At 41.7% G+C, this 20485-nt stretch overlaps 1 protein-coding gene across 3 annotated transcripts in view; it reads right to left on the minus strand.

Annotated features, from left to right (window-relative positions):
- The window catches only part of INTS4 (integrator complex subunit 4), a 31963-nt gene that overhangs the window by 1080 nt on the left and 10398 nt on the right, over window positions 1–20485 (minus strand). For 2 of the 3 annotated variants that reach the window (XM_027899403.1, XM_027899405.1), the window contains exons 11-23: window positions 19932–20137; window positions 17572–17714; window positions 16495–16610; window positions 14287–14420; window positions 13352–13509; window positions 9886–9979; window positions 8183–8263; window positions 6464–6594; window positions 5497–5556; window positions 3923–4082; window positions 3399–3542; window positions 2582–2702; window positions 14–250 (exon numbers count right to left, since the gene is read on the minus strand). In XM_027899403.1, coding sequence (XP_027755204.1) covers window positions 57–250; window positions 2582–2702; window positions 3399–3542; window positions 3923–4082; window positions 5497–5556; window positions 6464–6594; window positions 8183–8263; window positions 9886–9979; window positions 13352–13509; window positions 14287–14420; window positions 16495–16610; window positions 17572–17714; window positions 19932–20137 — 1742 coding nt within the window. In that variant the 3' untranslated portion in view covers window positions 14–56. Of the gene's footprint in view, window positions 1–13; window positions 251–2581; window positions 2703–3398; window positions 3543–3922; window positions 4083–5496; window positions 5557–6463; window positions 6595–8182; window positions 8264–9885; window positions 9980–13351; window positions 13510–14286; window positions 14421–16494; window positions 16611–17571; window positions 17715–19931; window positions 20138–20485 lie in introns of those variants that run through there. The other variant, XM_027899404.1, reaches the window with a different exon arrangement.

Raw genomic sequence — 20485 nt, forward strand, 5'->3', positions numbered from 1 at the left:
TTTTCTCGTAACCCAACTCAGCAATCCCATAAATAGGTTTCTTTTAGCAACAGACTTCACCGCCTGGCAGGTTTGGGCATTATATACACCTTGACAGGTTTGCTGAAGGGTATGGTCCCCTCTATGCCATTTTCAGACGGCGGGAGAGCCTCCAAGCTCTCATTCCAGGTAGATTTAGGAATTCTAGCAGATGCCTTGCTCCTGTTGGAATTGTAAGCCAGCAGCAACCGCACTTCAATCTGGCACGGCTCTGCAGAGAAAAACAGAACAACCCAAACATGACTGTCACTGCACAGTGAACCAACACTGAGTGGATTTTGTACTACATATGCTTGGTAACTAGAGCCATTCTGGTCTGCCCAGAATCCAGTCTGGTGTTTGAAAACACAACTTTGCCATTACTTTCAGCACGGCAAAACTAGGGACTGTTTTAGGTTCCCCCCCACCTTCTTTGTCATCACTTAAAAAATCACAAAAAAAATCTCACCACTAACTTAAAGTTATTTTTAAAAGTTGCCATTTTTAACTCCAACCAAATAATAAAATCATTAAAATCCCCACGGAACCTGCAGGCCCTGCTCACTGTATTTACGGCAGGATCAATCCAGATGATGTCTGATAAGACCCGTGGCACAGGAGATGATTACTTGAAGATTCTCTTCTGTTGGAGGCTTTTGCACTGCAAGACTGCCTCTCCCTCTTTCACCAACTGCAGCTAGGCAGATATTCCTAATCCTGTACATAGGATGATTTCACTTTACTCTTCTTGCAGTGGTCACAACCAAATTGGGATTTCAGTCTACACAGCAGCCTGCTGGACTTAACATGCTCAACAAAATTTTCCTGTCTAGACTGAAAAAGATTCTTTTAGATTTTCTTGTTGGACTTGTACTGTTTTGGCTGGGATAAAGTTAATTTTCCTTCACAGAAGCTTGCAGGGTGACATGTTTTGGATTTGTGACCAAAACGGTGTCAATAACATAGGGATGTTGTAGCTATTGCTGATCAGTGTAATACCCATGAGTTTTCTCATGTTGCCCTTCTGATTCTCTTCCCTGGCCCGCTGGGGAGTGAGCACCAGGTGGTCTGCGGGGCTTAACTGTGTACCAGGGATAACCCTCAACAGGAGCACTTTTAATGAAACTACTGAAACCCACGGGATTTTAAGTCCCATGCAGCGGAACTCCAGCCAAGACATCATCAGCACCAGACAGAACACAAGAAATTACTCTCTTTCACGTTTACCCCACAGCTCAGCCAACACCTCCCTGAGCTCACCTTTCCATCACGCCACCAACTCTTCTCTTATGTGCAGCTTGCAGTCACCTCTGTCACTTGTGCTCTACACCTGGCAGTTAATCCATGCTTTGCACTTGGGCATTCTCCTTCCTAAGCACACCCTTTCTGCTGGCCTTTAACGAGTTTTGTTGTCTTGAATTAAAGCAATTTCTTCACTTTGAATTCTGACCTTGTTTCCCGAGCCCCTCCCAGCTCAGTGTCCTCCCCCTGTTTTATATGCTTAAGTGCCAGTGTCAAAGTTAATAATTAAAATAATGGCTAGAGGAGACACCAGAACAGAATCCCTTAGGGCCCTACTTAAAATGCCCTTCCAGTGAACACTGCAGAAGTAGAAATAAGGACTTCATTCAGCTCCCTCTGGTACAGGATCAACCTTTAAACCCAGACACTTCCAGTCACAGAAACAATACAATGTTTTCTTCTCCAAAACAAAACAAAGACAGCGGGATGAGTAAGTACATCGTGGCAGTGCTATATAAAAAAGAAGGAACATGGCAATAAATAAAATTCTGTTGGTTTAAAGAAAAAAAAGATTGCCAAATCCAATTAAAAATTGCTCAGAAAAAAAACCGCTCAGAGACCCCCCCCATCTGAATAAACGTGAAGGGATTAAACAAAGACAGGACAAAGGGAGCTGTGAATGAAATACTCTCTGCTTTTGTTGTTTGAAGTCTACAAAGCAATTACTGAAGTGCTTCCATGAGGAAGCGTGAATGCCAACTGAAACTGAACATGAATGTTGGAGTCACATATTTCACCAGAGCTTAAGGGATGGTTTTTTAGGGCATTAAAAGGGTGAAAGTTTAATCAGCAGTGCAACTGTACTGCTGTGTAAGATACAGTTCCAAAGGTTCTCTGCCGTGCTCAAATACCTGTCAGATCCGAAACAATGAATTCCAAGGAGTCAGTTTACCATGACTCCTTGCCTTTACATGAGGATGCAGACCTGGCTCCTGCAGCTGATCTTGCTCTGCACAGAAATGGGTGACCTCACCGTGAACACGGCTCTCATGCGAAGGCTCCCAGGACTCTCCCAAGAGAGCAGCCCCTCCAGTCATCTCTGGAGCAACCAGGAAGACCCAACTGCTCAAAGACTGTGAGAGCACAAACCTGATCGACACTAAGGGCAGCACCAACCACAGCTTAGACTCCAGGATCCTCAGAACCCCCAGCACTGTGGGCATGTACATTTATGTGCCAGGGACCGGGATGAAGCAAGACATGCTCCTGCCTTAGAAAAGTGCAGCCACACAAACACAGGAACTTGTATCATTAACATTACCTGTCCAGGCTGTGTGGGAGAGGTAAACCTGAGTTATCAGCCTGTGCCTTCCAGGACCGGGATTTCGGAAATCAGCTGGTTTAGGATGGATTAGCTGTGCTTGTCCATCTGGATACAATACCTAATGAAAAAAAAAAAAAAGAAACAACTGATTGACAACTGTACTGGGTATCTCACTGTGTGGGCTACTTGGGTAGTTTCTTTTTGAGTTGGGAAGGCAAGGAGGTGGCCTTTAGGTTGGAGACATGATAGAACAGCCATGTGCCAGCCATTCAGAACCACAGCACAGGGGGAAAAACCCCCACACTGACATCAGCTTCTTCCTTTGCATCATAACTGAGGTTTAATCCCTTTGTTATGTGGTGATGTTGCATGTTTTACTTGGACAGTACCATGCCTACCTCCTCAGCTGCATTTGAAACTGGTGATTCAGCAGCAGGGAGAAAAGCTGGAATAGACAGACTAAAGCCTGAATATTTCTGTGCTGTTTGGAACAGCTGCTTTTGCTCCTCCTTCTCCCACTACATCAGCTGGGAGTTCACCAGTATTTGTTTGTGTTCATGTCTGGAACGTGCCCAGTGCACGTGGAAGCACAGAATGACATCAAAGTGCTCAAAGCAACCTCTCAGGAACTGCACCCAAGTCAACTCAGCACCCTGTAGACAAGCCAGTTTCCAAACATGTGGTCAAAACACAGGAATCCAACATTGTTACTAATAAAGCATATAATTATTTGCAATTTAAAAGAATTGACATCCTTAAAGAAACTCCGCCCAAGACGCAATCTTGTTTGCAATTATGTCAAGTGACTTCTTACCTGAACTTTAACAGTTCCTTGGGGATCCTGCACATGTTCCAGAGTTGCATCAACATCCAGTGCCACAACCAACCCCGATGTAAACCTCAGGGGATTATCAGATTCACCAGTAGGCTCAATGATATTTGCAGTAGCTCTATGGAGCTGTTAGGGGCAAAGTGATTTTTGGCAAAAAAAAGGAGGTAGGGGAAAGAGGAAAGAAAAAAAAATTACGTAATTACTGCTGTCCTTAACAGAGAAGTGCATGAACCTTGCAATTTTTTTTTTTTTAGATACTGCCAGGAATTGTTAAGTTTCCATAATTTTAGCAGTTGTGCTGAGGATGGCAGGTAAGAAGACAAAGCCTTTGAAGAAATAACACTTGGAACTGACCAAGAACCTGAATTCTAAAAACTTCATGGTATATTAGCTATATTATATATATATATATATATATATATATATATAGGTATATTAGGTATATTAGTCAGATGCTACAACAGTCCACAAGGATATTGCATTCTAACTCTCTGTGTTAAACCCACCTGCTCTGGAAGAGGAAGGTGGAGGAAGGTACTTTGTCGCAGTGTTGTCTGAAGGATCTTGACCACTTCTGAAGGCTTAGATGTCACAAGTCTGGGCATTAAGTCCAGCAGTTTATCAACAAAACTGCCTTGCATATGTGGGAGCTCAGAGATGAAACATCTGTGTTAGGAATAAATTAAAAATCAAATACTTTTTTTCAACTTTTTCTACGGTGCTGTTATTTTCAGTCTAGCTACTTAATTGTCATATTTAATTATAATGACAGAACTAGACACATACATTCCTCTTGTGATGTGCACCTCACATACACAAGAAATTATTTTGGCTAATTCTGCTGGGACCATGCTGTGTGCTCAAACTGACATCAAGGGCTATGTGATGTGGCCAGCAGGTTGAGGGAGGTGATTCTCCCCCTCTACTTTGCCCTCATGAGACCCTACTTGGACTAATTTGTCCAGCTCTGGGACCCCCAAAAGAAGAGCAACTTCAGAGAAGGCCACAAAGATTCTCAGAGGACTGGAGCATCTCTGCTACGGAGACAGGCTGAGAGAGTTGGGGTTGTTCAGCCTAGAGAAAAGAAGGCTCTGGGGAGACTTCATTGCGAATTTTCAGTACTTAGAGGGGACTTAACAAAGAAGAGGGAGAACAACCTTTTACACAGATAGGTAGTGACAGAACAAGGGAGAATCATTTTAAACTATAAGAGGAGAGATTTAGATTAGATTTTCAAAGGAAATTCTTCACTGTGAGGGGTGTGAGGCACTGGAATAGGTTGCCCAGAAAAGCTGTGGATGCCCTGTTCCTGAAGTGTTCAAGGCCAGGCTGGATGGGGCTCAGAGCAACCTGGTCTAGTGGAAGATGTCCCTGCCCATGGCGAGGGAGTTGGATTTTAGATTATTTTTCTTGTCCCTTCCAACACAAGCCATTCTGTGACTCTATGATTTTATGACTCAGAAGGAAATTGGATAGCTAGTCCAGAGACACAGGTATCCTGAGCAGAATCTCTATTTCCAGTAAAATTCACATTTATTTGTACTCCATATGCTTGGCAATTGTGACTGGTTAACTGATGAGAAAAGGGGACTGAATTCACCCATACCCTAATGTCTATCTCATTTGATAGCTGGAGAACAGAACTGCTCATTTGCTTTACATCTGTTCCTTGCACTGAGTCTCAGGATGAGCAGAACTCATCACTATTTCATAGAATCACAGAACCACAGAATGGTTTGGGTTGGCAGGGACCTTAAAGATCATCTAGTTCCAATCCCTTTGCCATGGTCAGGAACACCTTCCACCAGAATCAATCTATTCATGAAAATTGACATTTAATACATTTATTCTCCCTGAAAGTAAAGGCTCTCGAAAACAGAGTAACAAATAAAATTGAAGTATTTATCAAAACAGCATCCACTTAATGTAGATAAATCCTTATAAATACAAGGAAAAAAATCATTTATTCTATAAAAAAATTTACTTGTTGCAAAGAGATGAAAAACAAACAGAATATCCCCTGTTGACAATGGTGATAGAACTTTCTAACATAAAGCGAAGAAGCAATGGAGTTTGTCACCTCTGGAAGGAATCCACTTCTTGCAGAAATTTTTCACACATTCCAAAAAGGGGTTCAGCTCTGTAATGAAAATAATATTCCTTGGGTTAGTTTTAAAGAAAGAAAAACTGCTCTATGGCTATAAGCATTTAAGTGATTTGGAAACCCATTAAAGCTCCTAAAACTGGAAAGATCTTAAAATTTCTAGGCCAGAAAAGTGTTCCTCACATCTACATCCCCCTCTCACACAAAAAGCTTTTTGCATAAGGCAATAATTAAGTTCCAAAAGCCACTGTTAGAAAATATTTCCAGCTATAAAACAAGAGGTTAAAAGGCAAATATATTATAGACCTCTGTGGTAACACAGTAAATTGATGGCAACAAACTCAAAACAAAGTAAACAAATTAGGACACCAACTACTTTGCTCGAATTCCACCAAATGCAGTTCTAATTCTACAACCACCAAAACCTATGTGTCACTTCATTTTCAGCAGCCAAAATGAACCGCTCACAGCCTCCTGTGTACCTAAGCCAAGCATGCACAGGAGCAGTTTGTGTCTGAGTCACACACACATTAGTTGCAGATCAGTCAAGATGATGCTTTTCTGATGCTAAATATTCAGCAACTAATACTTAATGAAGCAAACACAATTAGTGCATTATTTTGATACCTGACTTTTCCTCATTTAAACAGGTTCCAAGTATCAACTCTACAATGTTTTTAACCTACTTATATGCTCACAGCTGAAAAAACTCGAGCCCCAAAACTCATCTTCCTAATTTTGTCATTTAACTTATGGTTGTGTCACTGTCCAGTTATACCAAAGGCAAAAGAAGGCCCTTCACCCGGAATTACTTTAGAAAATGGTTATTGGCATGTTGTCATGTTTTGTGTCTAATTTATCCTTGCTGGTTTTTTAAACAAAGCTTAAGGTAACTAAGCTTACAGCTAACCCTAAGAAGACCCTTTGACCAGGTCATCCTTACCCTCTCGTGGTACGTGCAGTCACAATAAGCTGCAAGGCCTTTGCTTGCAGTCTCATGTGGTGAATAATGACCACTTGTCTACTTTCCACTCCGCTGTACATGAACTCCATTTTATAGGTTTCTTCCAAGATCTGCCAGACAGACACCACAGGGATAAAAAAATCATCAGACTGTTAAACTCTGGAACAAGCATGATCACAGGATTCTGGTATTTTCCCTCGCATCAAGAAACACATTAATCCATAAGGCTCATTCTTTTAGTGAAATTCTTCATGGTGTAAAGTGGTACCTCATACTTAAAGGTTATCTTGGCTATATTAAAGAAATAATTCATGAAACTTGGCCTGGAATCAAACACCCCCTCCACCAGCAGTCTATCTTTTGATACACTGCATTTTAAATTTCTAGGGGTAAAGAACTTAAAGAGTCTCACTGGCTACTCTGGAATGCAAACACGAGCAGCTCAACAGAGCAACCACAATGGTCCTGCTCAGGTTTACATTTCTGGGGCCAGACCTGACAAGTTCTCCTGCAAATAACTTTACATTCTACTGCAGCTGAAGATGGGAACTATCACAAGATAAGTATCACCTTGGGTTACTTTAGGTACATAGTTAGAAGCTTAGACAGGACATTGCACAGTTTTACTCATCATACTTTATCTGTCGAACAGATGGGCTTAAGTAGACAACAGGAAGTGCTCAAATTAATAGAGTTGAGTTCAGTATGACTCTACACAAGCCATGAACTTGCAAGTTATCTAACAGGAAATATTCCCTCACCCTGCACTGATGGGAAGTGATCTACATTCACCATCACAACAGATAAGACTTCCCAGGGGGTTCACATGCAAGTGAAAAGAGCACCCAAAACAGACAGTTCAATCAGAAAAGATTTCAAAAGCTGGAAGGCTTCTGTTTCTACTCATCAACAGCAGAGAAGGCTTTGATGCACAGCAAAACCTGCCTATTACATCCTTATTACCTAAAGACTCAAAATGTCAGTAGAGTTTCCCAGCAGATCCATGAGCTTGCTTTTACCCTAGATTTGTTTCCAGATTATTTAATAGCTTGCTTACTTCTTTTTCTGATCATCTATACATCACAGATTCAGAGTAACTCAGACTGAGTGGGACCTCCAGAGGTCATCTAGGCTGGTCCCCTGCTCAGAGCAGGTCTAATTCAATTCAGATACTCAGAGCCACATAAAACTGTGAACACTTCCAAGGACAGAGGTTCCCCCATCTCCCTGGGCAACCTATTACACTATGTAACTATCCTTACAGTAAATTTTCACTTTATATCTAATTAAAATTTCTCATCGTCTGCCCACTGCCCCTTGTCCAGAGCAGTCTGGCTCTGTCTCATCTGTATCCTACAAGGAGACGGGTAGACAGTAGTAAACCCACCCTTCTCTAGGCTGGACAATCCCAGCTCCCTCAGCTTCTCCTGTGAGGTGAGGACAAGCAGCTCATCGTTTTCTGGATCTTTCTTGCTCTTCTGGAAGGTGGGTGAGATGCTTGCCTTTTTACAGTTCTCATGAACCTCCCTTCCTCACCATTCATCTTTTGAAGATAACAGAAATTACTCCACTTTGGGGAGCTAAGATTTACTTGGACAGACTACAGCAGTGGACAGAAGTGTATTAGTGTTTCATGGCCAAGGAAGGACTCATATCCAAGGATTTGCCTCCATGCAGACTCTGCTGCTTCCACCTCACCTGTTTTGCTGCAGCAGATGCTAATGCATTCTGTTTCAGGTACAGAGGAGCTGCCACGTTCCACAACTTCTCCTGCAAGGCCTACGAGAAGAAAACCATAAAATGATGACAAGAAGAAAACTGGAGCCAAAGCTCGAGCTTTATATCCTTCACCCAGGCTGGTCCCAGAATCCCAGTCAACTACCCCCAAAATCACGGGGTGTGTAGAGCCTTTAAAGGTCTGGAACCCTTGGAGCCTTGAGAGGCTGGGAAATGAAAATACTTTTTCCCCCCACAGTTTTTTTTTCTACTGAGGAAAGAAGCAACAGGAAAGAAACGTACTGAAAAGGGCTGCTCTGACAATTGGATTCTCTCCGCAGCATCAGAATTTCTAATCGTATCATATTAGTGGAAGGTGTCCCTGCCTGTGGCAGGGGGGCTGGAATTAGATGATCTTCAAGGTCCTTTCCAAACCAAACCATTCTGTGATTCCATGATATTATGAGTTACTTTTCATTCCATGCACATTACTGACTCCTCTGCATCACTGATCAACTGACTGTTCTACAACTCAAGCCAAGAATGGCTGATGCAGCTTTTACCCCCTTCTTCCAAACAGAGCACTCCTCTGCCAGATACAAAACCCATCTGGTTCAGTCCAGTTAAACCCTGGAGAAGGGAACAAAGCCACCTCCAAACGCTGGTCCTCTGCCTGGACAGCACATTTCATTTTGGATCCAGCTGGGATTGTACTGAACTGTAAGACAGCTCATCTAAAATACCTTCTCTAGGTGATAAACGTATTCCAAGGACTTGAGGTCTGCCACGAGACGCCAACTGGCAGCTGTGCATTTAGCAAAGCAACTAAAAAAATCCCTCCCCTGTTTTACATAACAAAGCTTTTATTGAGTCCCTTCTGGAAACCTGTTTGTTGCTTGCTTTAGTTCTTGCTTTACACGAGTATAAGTTACAGTCAAACACTAAAGAATGCCAGGAGACTAACTTAAATACTACTGCCAGCTGATAGCCCTGAGCAACCCAATGATGCGGAATCCCTGACGATGGCAGGGGCTTAGAACTAGATGGTCCCTTCCAACTCAAGCTTTTCTGTGAAGCAAAAAATTAGTTCCTGTTTATAGCAAGAAGATGACTCGGAAAAGGGGATTTTGAAAAGGGCTGCTGCCATGGTGTCGAAGTAGCCACTTGACCTGCTAATACCAGAGAGATGATCATTTCAACATTGTAAAGGAAAGCATGACTGATATTTTGCTCAATCAATTCTTAAAAACTCCTCGGCATTGGTGCCAGAAAAGCTGTCTGCAAATCATGGTATAATGAAAACTCCACTCACAGCAGCACTTAAGGATAAAACATTCCAGCGATCACTAGCAGGGAAAAGTTATTCTCGTAACATAAAAAGGCTACAGAATAATTGCTCTCCTTGTGATTTCTGTCAGATAATAAACTCTGCACAGACAAAATACACATGAACCAACATAAGCCTTCGGTACAGCAGCAGAGATCTGCACTGGCATACTCATTGGCAAAGGTACTGCATAAATAATGTGCCACGGTGGGGAAGCAGGATTAGCAGAAATTCATGGAACCTGCACTTTCATCCTACATCAGTTTTTGTCACGAACATCAAAACATGAAAGCACACCACTGTGATGGACTGGGGGCACTTTAGAGGAACAGCCCAAAAGACCCAGATGAAGTCAAACCTTGATGAGGAGCAGCTGACACTGAAGGTAAGTCGCAGTGAAATCTGCCATCCCTGCCAGTTCTGACTGCAGCTCTCCAAGCCTCTGAAGATCACTGAACCATGTGAAAAAAGAAAAAATAACACTGAGACAGTGAACAGTTTAATCTAAACACACTCAGAACTCAGCGACAATGAAACCAGCTATTCTTGCCTCCTGCTTTTATTAGAATGAGCGCCAGAAACAGTAGCAAAACACACACTACAAACCAGTTTGCACCTTGGGACTTGGCATGTCCAATCTTCCAGGAGGCTGACACCAGCAGAGCAGTGGAAGCACTAAGTCTGTCAACCCACATTACTCTCCAGCCCCACAGGAACCATAGAGCGTGGCAGTTCCAGATTTCACTTAAAACACTTCAGACTTCCACAGCAGCTAACGACCGATTTGTGTTACACTGCTGGGAAATCAAACTACTCATGCTGGCTAGGAAAGGTTGTTTGGAACGTGTCAGGCTCACCCAACTAAGGGTATCTGAAACAGGGCTGCCTTTTCAAGCCAAGCTGGAATCTGATGCACTGATATTTGCCCAACTATATAGTGTGTTATAGCCTGGCATTTCTTGGAAATCATAGAGCAATATAAGCAGGTTTTAACTTGATAGAAAAAAAAAGTGTCAGCCAATGGAAACCCAAAAAGGCTTTAGTTCTCTACTGTTAGGCATGTTTCAAAATCAAAAGCATACTTTAAGAGAACAAAACTGATTTTTGTTACAGAAATGAAAATAGGCTGGATGATGTGGTTTCGATGTGGTTTCAATGTCTCTGTTCTTTGCATTTTGCTTTGCTCTAAAGTCTACTAAAATTGTCACTTTACTTCCATGTTTCCTACTGTGTTATTAAAGTATGTTTTTTTAGATGATTGTTTCCTTTTGTTTACTTTAGATTTATCTTCGCATTTAGGATACAATTCTGAAACTTTAGCTCTGCCAAACCAGCAGGTTGCTGAGCCCTGAGACATTAACAAAAATCCATGAGATTATCTGTATAACATGTAGCCAAAAAAAACCTCTCCTAAGCCGAGAATCATAGAATCATTTATTTTGTAAAAGACCTCTAAGATCCTCATGTCCAACAATTAACCCACTACTGCCAAGCCCACCACTAAACCATGCTTCCAAGTGCCATATCTACACATCTTCTAAATCCCTCCTGGCGTGGTGACTCCACCACTTCCTTGGGCAGCCTGTTCCAGAGCTTGACAATCCCTCCCACGAAGAAATTACCCCTAATATCCAATCTAAACCTCCCTGACACAACCTGAGGCCATTTACTCTTATCCTCTTGCTTATAACCTCCTTTCAGGAAGTTGTAGAGAGCAAGAAGGTCCCTCTGAGCCTCCTTTTCTCCAGGCTAAACAACTCCAGCTCCTTCAGCCACTCATCAGACTTGTTCTCCACACCCTTCCCAGCTCCGTGGCCCTGCTCTGGGCACATTCCAGCACCTCAATGTCTTTCTTGTAGTGAGGGGTTGTGCTTTCCTTCAGTGCAACAACAGTCGAGCCAACCCCAGCCTTACACAGCAACTCCATTTCATCTTTTTTCCAGAGAGCAGAACGAAGAGGAGGCTCCTGGGTGCTTAACTCCCATGTCATAATCCATCACAACACACTAATGGGGAACAGGATGTCATCTCTCAGCTAACAGCTAGGAAGATACTCTCTTTTCCAGTCTTCTACAGTTCCCAATCCCACTAATTTTATTTCCTTACAAATCTTACACAGATTTCAACATCCCTGCAAGACAAAAAAAATTCCTGTTGTATAGACGGAGAAATTAAACCACAAAGACGGATTTGCTGAAAAGCCTGTCTTACATTTCCACCCACACTGCAGAGTGGCATTCCCCTTCCAGGCTCTGCAGCAGAAACTGTAAGTTCCAAGTAGAGACCAGCTCCACAAGGTCTGTGTTATCTCCTTGGATGACAATAATGATAAAGGAGGAGGGAGTTAAGTCCCATGGCAGAATCCACTGCTGCAAGCTGCTTTTATGCCTCTTCTCTCAGCAACTGAATTGTTGGTGCAGGGAACTCTTGCTGTCTACAGAATAACCTTTAACACTTTTTTTTTTTTTTTTTTTTGTCCAAATCCCTCCTTCTCTTAAGGATAGAAAACAGCAGCTGGTTTAGTATGGTTTCATGGAGGGCAATCCCAGCAGGAAAAAAGCCAAGACAATAATTTCCATCAACTCAAGAATCGAAAACAGTCACAGCCTGCAAGGTTCCCAGCCCCCATCCCATGCCTATAAAACTCTGGATGCTCTGCCAAGAGATTACCTGTTTCAAGTGTTTAGTGCATTAAATGCTTTGAGACCATATTTTAGCTGGTGCACAGTGGCAGCAAAACAGCTGAGGACAAACCATACAGTTTCCCCAGCTGGGTTTTCACTGTTTATTCCCTGCTGCAGATGGGTGTGAAAGGGATTCACAGCTACCCACAGAAGAAAAGGCAGTTATTTTGGAGGAAGAAGAAGAACAACACTTCTTTGGTATTCCATATTCCAAACAAAGTATTTTGGATTGTTTTTCTCTCTCTCAAAATAAGGCTCTTTTCCTCTTTCCAAGCAGAGGAACCACACTGAAAGGATCCTTTTCAAGTGCTTTGTTTGTGTAAATCAGTCTAGAGATGAAACGGAAGAGGCAACATAAAACTCACACTGAGAAGCAATACCACACACCCTTATCTATACAGCAGCAGACAGCAGCATGCAGTAATAGCGTTTATTCCAGGAAAGATCTCTGATTTGCAGCTGATGAAGAAGGCCAAAGCACTTTGTAAGCAGGACTGGCAATGAGAACCCAACAAAGCACCAGATGCAGGCCCTCTCCTGCAGAATGAAAGGCCACAGGAACTGGAAAATGAAAGACCAAAGGGGACAACCTCTCTCCCCCACAAAAAAAACAAAAAACCCTCATGTATGTACATTACAAATAATATGATCAAAATAAGGGACTCTTATAGGGACACAAAACTAAGAATGACACACAAGGCTGTCATCCTCTTGGGTACTGCAGACCTTGAAACGGGGAGCCCAGAGAGGGGTGACCCCTGGTAGCCTGGGGGTGCCAAAATGGGGGCACAGAGAAGGGGGACCTTTAGGATCACAGGACCCCCATCCGTTGATGACCCCATAAAAACTGAGAGTTTAAACATAAGTGAGCATTCCAAGAAGATCACCCTTATCCGACTCTTATTCCATGCTCTGAAAAGATGAACCCCCCAAAATGCACACTGGGGAACTGCCAGACCTGAGACCATCCGTTTCAATTTAAATAGGCCATGAACACTCCTTAAATCACAACAGTCTTCAGAAAAAGGTTCAAGTTAAGTGCTTGACATCAAAGTATATATGCAGAAGCAAAGAATCTTTGTCAGAAAAACTGGAAATCCTAAGCCATCCTCCCATAAACAGGTCGGCTTGCAATCTTACCGGATGGTAAATTCCAGCAGCTCCTGTATGCCCTGAGGGTCGAGGTGCTGAAGGTTGTAAACCCTCTCCAGACTCTGATGTAGGAACTGCTGGGAAGGATCCTCATGTGGGGTAATACTGGGAGAGACAGGGGAGGATACCAGCTTTCTACCTGGCAACTACACGAAAAGGAACACACATAAAAAGATAAAAGTCTGACACAAGTAATAACATAGTAAAATGCTGCCATATTATTTATCAGTGACCAACTGAGAGCTCCAATTAATTTCTCAAACTGGAAATTTGTATCAAGCCTTTCAAGTCTGCATCTTTGTTAGCTAATACAACACATTTTACAATCCTTGCAGCTAGAGATCCTCAGGTTAAATTTCAACCTCCTTTTGAGGGAAATACCTTCCTCATTTATTAACTTTGACACTGTGAAGTCAAGGGAAGTCCAAGACCACATAAACCACCATTCATTTTATGAGCTGTGACAAGATTTAGGACCAACTTCAATCCCACCCATAGTACCAGGTAGGAAAACATATTTCAAAGCATCAGGGATACATCTCACCCACAAGTAAACTATTTAGGTAGGATACAAGTCAAATGTTGGAAGACCTACAAAGGCTAAGCTCCCCTTTCCCACACACACAATCAGAGCTATAGAAAGCTCCAAGGAATACCGCTCTCCCAGTACTCTTTGCTAACCAGCAAACAATGTGCTACCCTCATTTGAGAGCAATGATGTTATTATTCTCTCTGAAATATTACAAAATCCATATTGTAACAATCTAACATTTGTCTGCCCTGCCATAATACACATTTCAATATAAATTCCTGTGGTGCTTGAGAGAAAAAACTTTTAGAATGGAAGTGTTACACACAAACATGGAAGAGACCAGCAACACTTATAAGAGTGGCAAAGTGCAAACCAAAGTTGTTCAACTTACTCTTAATGGAGGGACCAGATGAGAGAGACTGTCCCGAAGATACGCGTAATGTCTGAATGTATGATCAGAGAACAGGGCAGGCATTGTTGGGCAACTTTTAGCAGCATTAAAAATCAGAACCAGAACAGCAATGTCTATTGAAAATGGATTGTTAAAGAAAAATAAACAATGGCAAGAAGAGCTCCTCGGGGATGCAAAGTTAAAACAACAACAACTCAACAACTCTTTCTTTGCTTGGGATTTGTCTATGAAGTTCTTTATAGTTGGAAAATACTCAGCAAAACCCAAAGAAATGGTTGTCTGAGCAGATGAAAACCAAGCACAAAGAGCAAACAATACAGGGTGAGCCATACTGGAGGAAGGATGCTACCAACAATATGGAATGGCTCAAAGGCAACACAAGCAAAGGAGCCAGGGATCATAAATGCAGGACATACTCATTAGATGGAGTTCCACTCTTCCTCAAATCTTACACTGTGCCTACCAGTTTGAATCAAAGAATCAGAAAATGATTTGGGTTGGAAGAGACCTTAAAGACCATCTAATTCCAATCCCCCTACCGTAGGCAGGGACACTTTCTACTAGAGCAGGTTGCTCAGGTTGTTTGGTACCCAAACAACATCTAAACTTATACATTTACTGCCAAGTCTTTGAAAATTGCTGCATTGCCTAGGATGCCCTGAAAAATATCCCTCTGTGCAGACTTTAGGTAACTCAAAAAAAAAAAAAAAATCAAACATAGAAAAATTTTTCTGCAATAAAAACCACACTTTCACAGTTTGAGAGCCTCAGAAATACAGAGCAGCCAAAGGCTTTCACAACCCAAAGGCTGACACTTGCAACAGGGCTGACCCCAAGCATAAGCTCTCTAACAGGATAGCATGAAAGGAGCCCAATTCAAAGCTTACAGTTGTTTGGGCATGCAGGCTACTTCCCTACTGGACACTCAGGGAAGAAGCAGGTTCAGCCACAGAAGGGATGAACCTACACTTTCACTTCGTGAAAAATCTTCTGCATCCGTGGGCTGCCAAGCAAAAAGGTTTCCACTTGACAAACCAATTTCTACTCTTTACTCAAATCCCTTACAAATTTTCAGCTAACCTGATTCAAGTTTGCTAAGCACTTTGAATCAAACAAAACCATGTTTTTAATTACCAGTTTGCACTGTAAACATACGATAGAGGTCTACCCTGTAGCCTTCTGGCTTGCAAGCCTGTCTTCACATAATATGTTTCAGTAAAATTTGGTGCCAAGTTACCTCCAAAACATTCTCTAAAATAATATTCTGTGGTTCAGGACAGGAAGGTATCCTGAGTTGAACAACAGCCTTTCCCCCTGCAATGTTCCTTCAATTCTCAACTCACAGAACAACCTCACTCCAGTTATTACTAAACCATCTAATTACGGACTCATCTTTCTCTCCATCTGATTCTAACACTTTTTAATTCTCACAAACGTATTTATTTAATTTGTATAGAATTTCTGGTTGATGGTCTGTGACTGAGGAGTAAAATAAGGAGCAGCTTCTAGAGGAAGGTTTCAGTCCAATATGTCTCAACATGCATCAAAAATAACGCTATGTTCTGCAATCACAAAGAAGGAAAGCAAGGAGAGTAACAATGGAAAAATGCAGTTCCAAGGCATCTCCTATTGTTGAGGATACTGGTATAACAATAAAAAAAGAAGTAATATTAACATAAGGACTTCTTACACTGAATTATTTCAAAAAAATGACCAATTCAAAGCATTACAGGGATTCAGGCACTGCTTTACAAGAGACGGTGCTCTTCTACTACACACTGCACAGCAGTGAGGATAACAGAAGTTTTACCTAGAAAGAAAACAGACATGAAAAAACACTCTTCTTATTTAAAAGCTAAAGCATCTTCAAAATTAGTGCAAACCAGACACGTTTTCACACCAAAGGACTCCTCTGCAAAGCCTAAACTTTGGCAAATTGCTTGATTATTCATGACAGCATAAAAAGAGGCCAATTATAGTCCACTGATATTTATGAACATGGTTCCAACAAATACTTATTCCATTACTTGCTGAGTAAAATAACCAATTGCAAAGGGGTTCAGAAATAGCTAAAGGACTGTTTGTCTGCTACAGTTTGACATGTTTTAAGAAGTGTGAGCACATCATGAAAATACAAATAAAATTTACTACAGTCAAAGTGATCAACAGGGTTTTTGAAAAAGATACAGGCTGGGTCATCCATGTCTGGTTCCGGAGTGTCAAAGAACGGATGTGTGCTCAGCAGCTCTGGGACTAATGGAAGCACCAAGGTGGGATGCCTGCTTCCCAAGAACTTCAAGCATCTGAAAATACATAGGTTGAAATATTTCTTAGTAAATATATACGTTTCAAAACACAACATTTTAAAGCTTTATTACTTCATGTTGCAGCAGCACTTTGAGGAGCTGGTCAGCAAGAAAATCCTGCTGTCCAAAGCCTACTGTTTCTTCACAACTGACTATTTGCATTAATATTTGATATGATCCAAGAAAACTGAAAGGGCAAGCAGTAATAAAAATGGTTTATTTAAACTATCCACTAAATACTTAACACCTGGAGTTACAGAACATAGGAAAAGCTTTTATACTAGATGCTAACGAATGAATATCTTTTTCTTCAGAAATAGGGGAGTGAGGAGGTAAAGCCCCCAAATCCCCAAACTCCACTGAACTCCAAAACAATGTAAAAGTACACTGGAAATCAAAGCAGGTTAAAATAAGTGTTTCCAATAATACCTAAGAATTCCATCTCAAACCATGTGTGCTGGAGCATCACTTCCTTTATTGCTTCCATTAAACAGCCAAAAAATCCCACACTAATGTTTTCTTTTTGCTTAGACAGAAAAATTCCCTCCGACAGCAGAATGCCATATGGCCAATCCACTTATCACAACTGATATAATCAATTGCTGGTGAATATTACTATTTAGCACAGTGTCAAGTAAGCACAAAATAGCTGTGTAGAAGAGATGAGGTTTTAAACTGAAGGTTGCATTCATCTTTTCTGGGAATGCTTGGAGCGCTTGTAATAGAGTGATATTTTCAAGAGTGGTCAGCAGTTCTGGATTCCGAGTACAAGAATCAACAAACAAGAACAACACTGTTTCCACACCCGTCATGAATACTGTACATACTTATAGAATAACAGGGTTCTATACGTGCAATGCCTCTTTTTGCCTTAGCAAGCTCAGTATTTCTTAGCACCTCACTTTCTAAAAGGAGAAGGAAAAGAAGTAGACACACAAGGACACTGAACACCACTCACTTCCATATGGATTCTCTGTCTGTGGGATACTTGGTCAGGTTTTTCAGCAGCTCCACCAGCGCAAGATGGATGCCTTCTTTAGTTGAAACATTGGTGCAACACAACAGTTCATGAAGTGCTTCTCGAATGTCCCTTGAAGAATCCTAAAATAAAAACCCAACCCAGACACTATTGAGTGCTGAGAGAGATGTGCCTGCATAACAAACGCTGCAGGGTCTGTGGGTATCATCCCCCCACGTTCTTCAGTTACTGGAATGAAAGGGAACGCTTCACTGCTGACCTTCTCAAGCAGAGCAAAAATCACTGTTTGGTTTGGGTGATGTTGTACCCTTAGGAATAGACAGTAACAGAAAAGGGAGTTGCTGGGTAACACAGCAAAAAAATCACCAAAGACTGTTTTATCATCTTCAGAGAAGCCCTTAATTGTTCAAAAGAGGGAGCTCAATTCCACAAGCCTTTAACCCAGTTGTCAGCCTCCAGAGGGTGTGAGTAAGCGTTGAGGACATGTCAATGGCTGGACAGACTAGAATATTTTTAGTACTGCTGTGGCTGAACTCCATCTTAATTAATTACATTCCTTCTGCCAAAAACCATCTTGACATCCCATATCCACACATTGTACTTCCTTGCTATCAGCATTTGCATGGCACTGCTGGACACAATGTGAAAATTTAATAGGATACAAGAATTGGATACTTTTCAATGGTGGATTTTATTTCTTTTTTAATTATAATTTGCTAAGTATCAACAGTTCATTCATCACTGAGTTACACAAAAGAAGAAAGAGCAATCCTCTTGCAAAGGCTCTTAAATGATGGCCAACACACACAAATGATCAAAGGGGGAAAACCCAGAAGGGCTGCTCAGCCTCTTCTAAGCTGAAGACAGACTATGACCAAAGAGCAGACAATTTCTAGGGACTGGAATGAAATGACCGTGGACATAAAATACTCCAGACCATCAATACAGCCCATTGGAAGGAAGTACAGAAACAAATGAGGCAGAAAATCATGAAGGGACAGAGATGAACACAGCTCAAGAAACTGAGATCAAGGACAACAGGGAAAGCAAAATCTAAAGTCTGGTCAGAAAGACAAGGAGCAGCTGGCAGAGTTATTCAGACAAAGTCAAAGTGGTGGGTTGAAAACAGAAGTTACCCCTGCTCCAAACTGTTCCATATTTACACTATTGGAACAAATTTAGGCACCAAAGTCAATACTATTTTCCATACCCTTTATTTTGGTACTAGAAGATGGATTTTACACAAAGCGAGCAAGCACCTTTCAGAATCAGACAAATCCATTAAAACATTAATAATTCCCTTAACTTGATCTGTCCTAATACCTGATAATAATTATGACAATACAAACCACAATACAGGTAGGATTTATCATACATGGTAAGTCAGCACAGAAGAACCCAGTCTAACCAGCACATTTTTATACCTTGATGCCCATGTCCCCAGCTTAAACAAATGTAAATAACAACATTAAAATGTGAGGCACCTAAAGCTCATTGCCACATTTGCAAAATCAGGTCATATTCCACAGCATTTGTTACAGATGATAAAATATGTTTAGTTAGTTTACTTCTTCCTGGGGCACAACTGAAACAAGCCATTGCTGCCCTGGACCAAGCAAACAGCGTGTGAAGAGAAAAACAGTGGATTTGCAGCACTGCCCAAACCTGGGACACTTCCCAAAAGAAGGAGAAACTTGCCTACCACATGCAGCAGATTCAAGAAAACATGATTCAGAGGCTATTGCTCAGTAAATAAATCAGGTCTGAGGGGAAGCAGTGTGACACAGTACCATTCACGCAGCCAAAATCTCTCTTTCTGGATCAACCTCATCAACCAGGAACAGCAGCTGACTCATGCTGTTCCCTGAATCCTGGCTGAGCACTGACTAGGAGGATACTGGTTGGGAAAACCCAAAATTACACTGGAGAGCATGCGAGCAAACTCTCTGAAACAGCTGGAAGAGAGATGTCTTGGTTACCAAAGGTGCAGCCAAAACAGCTGAGCAAAGGAAACAGAAAGAAAATGAAGTTGCACTCAACATGAAGTGGTGCAGAGTGCTGGACTGCAAAAACAAGACTGAAGGAAACACATGAGATAACAGCACAGTAATCAAGGGAAGAGTTTTTATCTAAAATTCATCTAATTCACAACTATTCTGTTGTCCTGGGGATTACAAGCTACTAGAGTTTAGGAGTTGTTAAAGGTATTCAAAGAAGAGCAAAAAATACCAACAAAAAAATGGGTTTGCTCTCAAACGAAGGGATTGATTAGTAATACATATTTAGGCACCCCAAAGCAAGAAGGAATGCAATGTTTTCCCTCCTCTGGAACTTCTTACCTCCAAGACCGCTAACACGGTATCCAGCTGATCTTCCCGCAGTGTGATATTGTGGGAAATTTTTCTCATTGTGTGTATTGACTGCAGTCTCACCTCCTCGATTTCATCGTTAAACATGTCAACCAGAAAATCCAGGCACTTCTCCGCAAAAGAAGGCGAGGACTGAGCCAGCATACAGAGGGCTTCCACCGCAGCAATTCGAACCTCTGTTAAACGGGAAGGAGGGAATTAATTGTAAATTAATTGAAACTGTCCTGTTGAAAAGGCCATACACCCAATGGCCAGGTCTTGTCTTATTCAAGGACTGGGCTAAGGACGGGAGATGGTAAAGAAGAGCTGAGAACGATGGGGCCTAAGCAAGGACCCATGATACTGGGAACCTTTCCAAAGGCAAGTCTTCAGAACAAAAGTCTCTGCTCTAATACAGCCCGTGCTGCTGTTGTAAGCATCTGCAACAAGGACCTGCAGGTGAAAAATAGGTCTCCGATCCAGCAATAAATATTATGTATTTCACAGTGTGTTTTGCAAGTGTAGCATTAACCCTGGTATCTTAA

Source organism: Empidonax traillii, unplaced genomic scaffold (assembly GCF_003031625.1).
Source record: "Empidonax traillii isolate 1590-97213 ecotype Southwest subspecies unplaced genomic scaffold, ASM303162v1 scaffold665:size397641, whole genome shotgun sequence".
Taxonomy (NCBI): domain Eukaryota; kingdom Metazoa; phylum Chordata; class Aves; order Passeriformes; family Tyrannidae; genus Empidonax; species Empidonax traillii.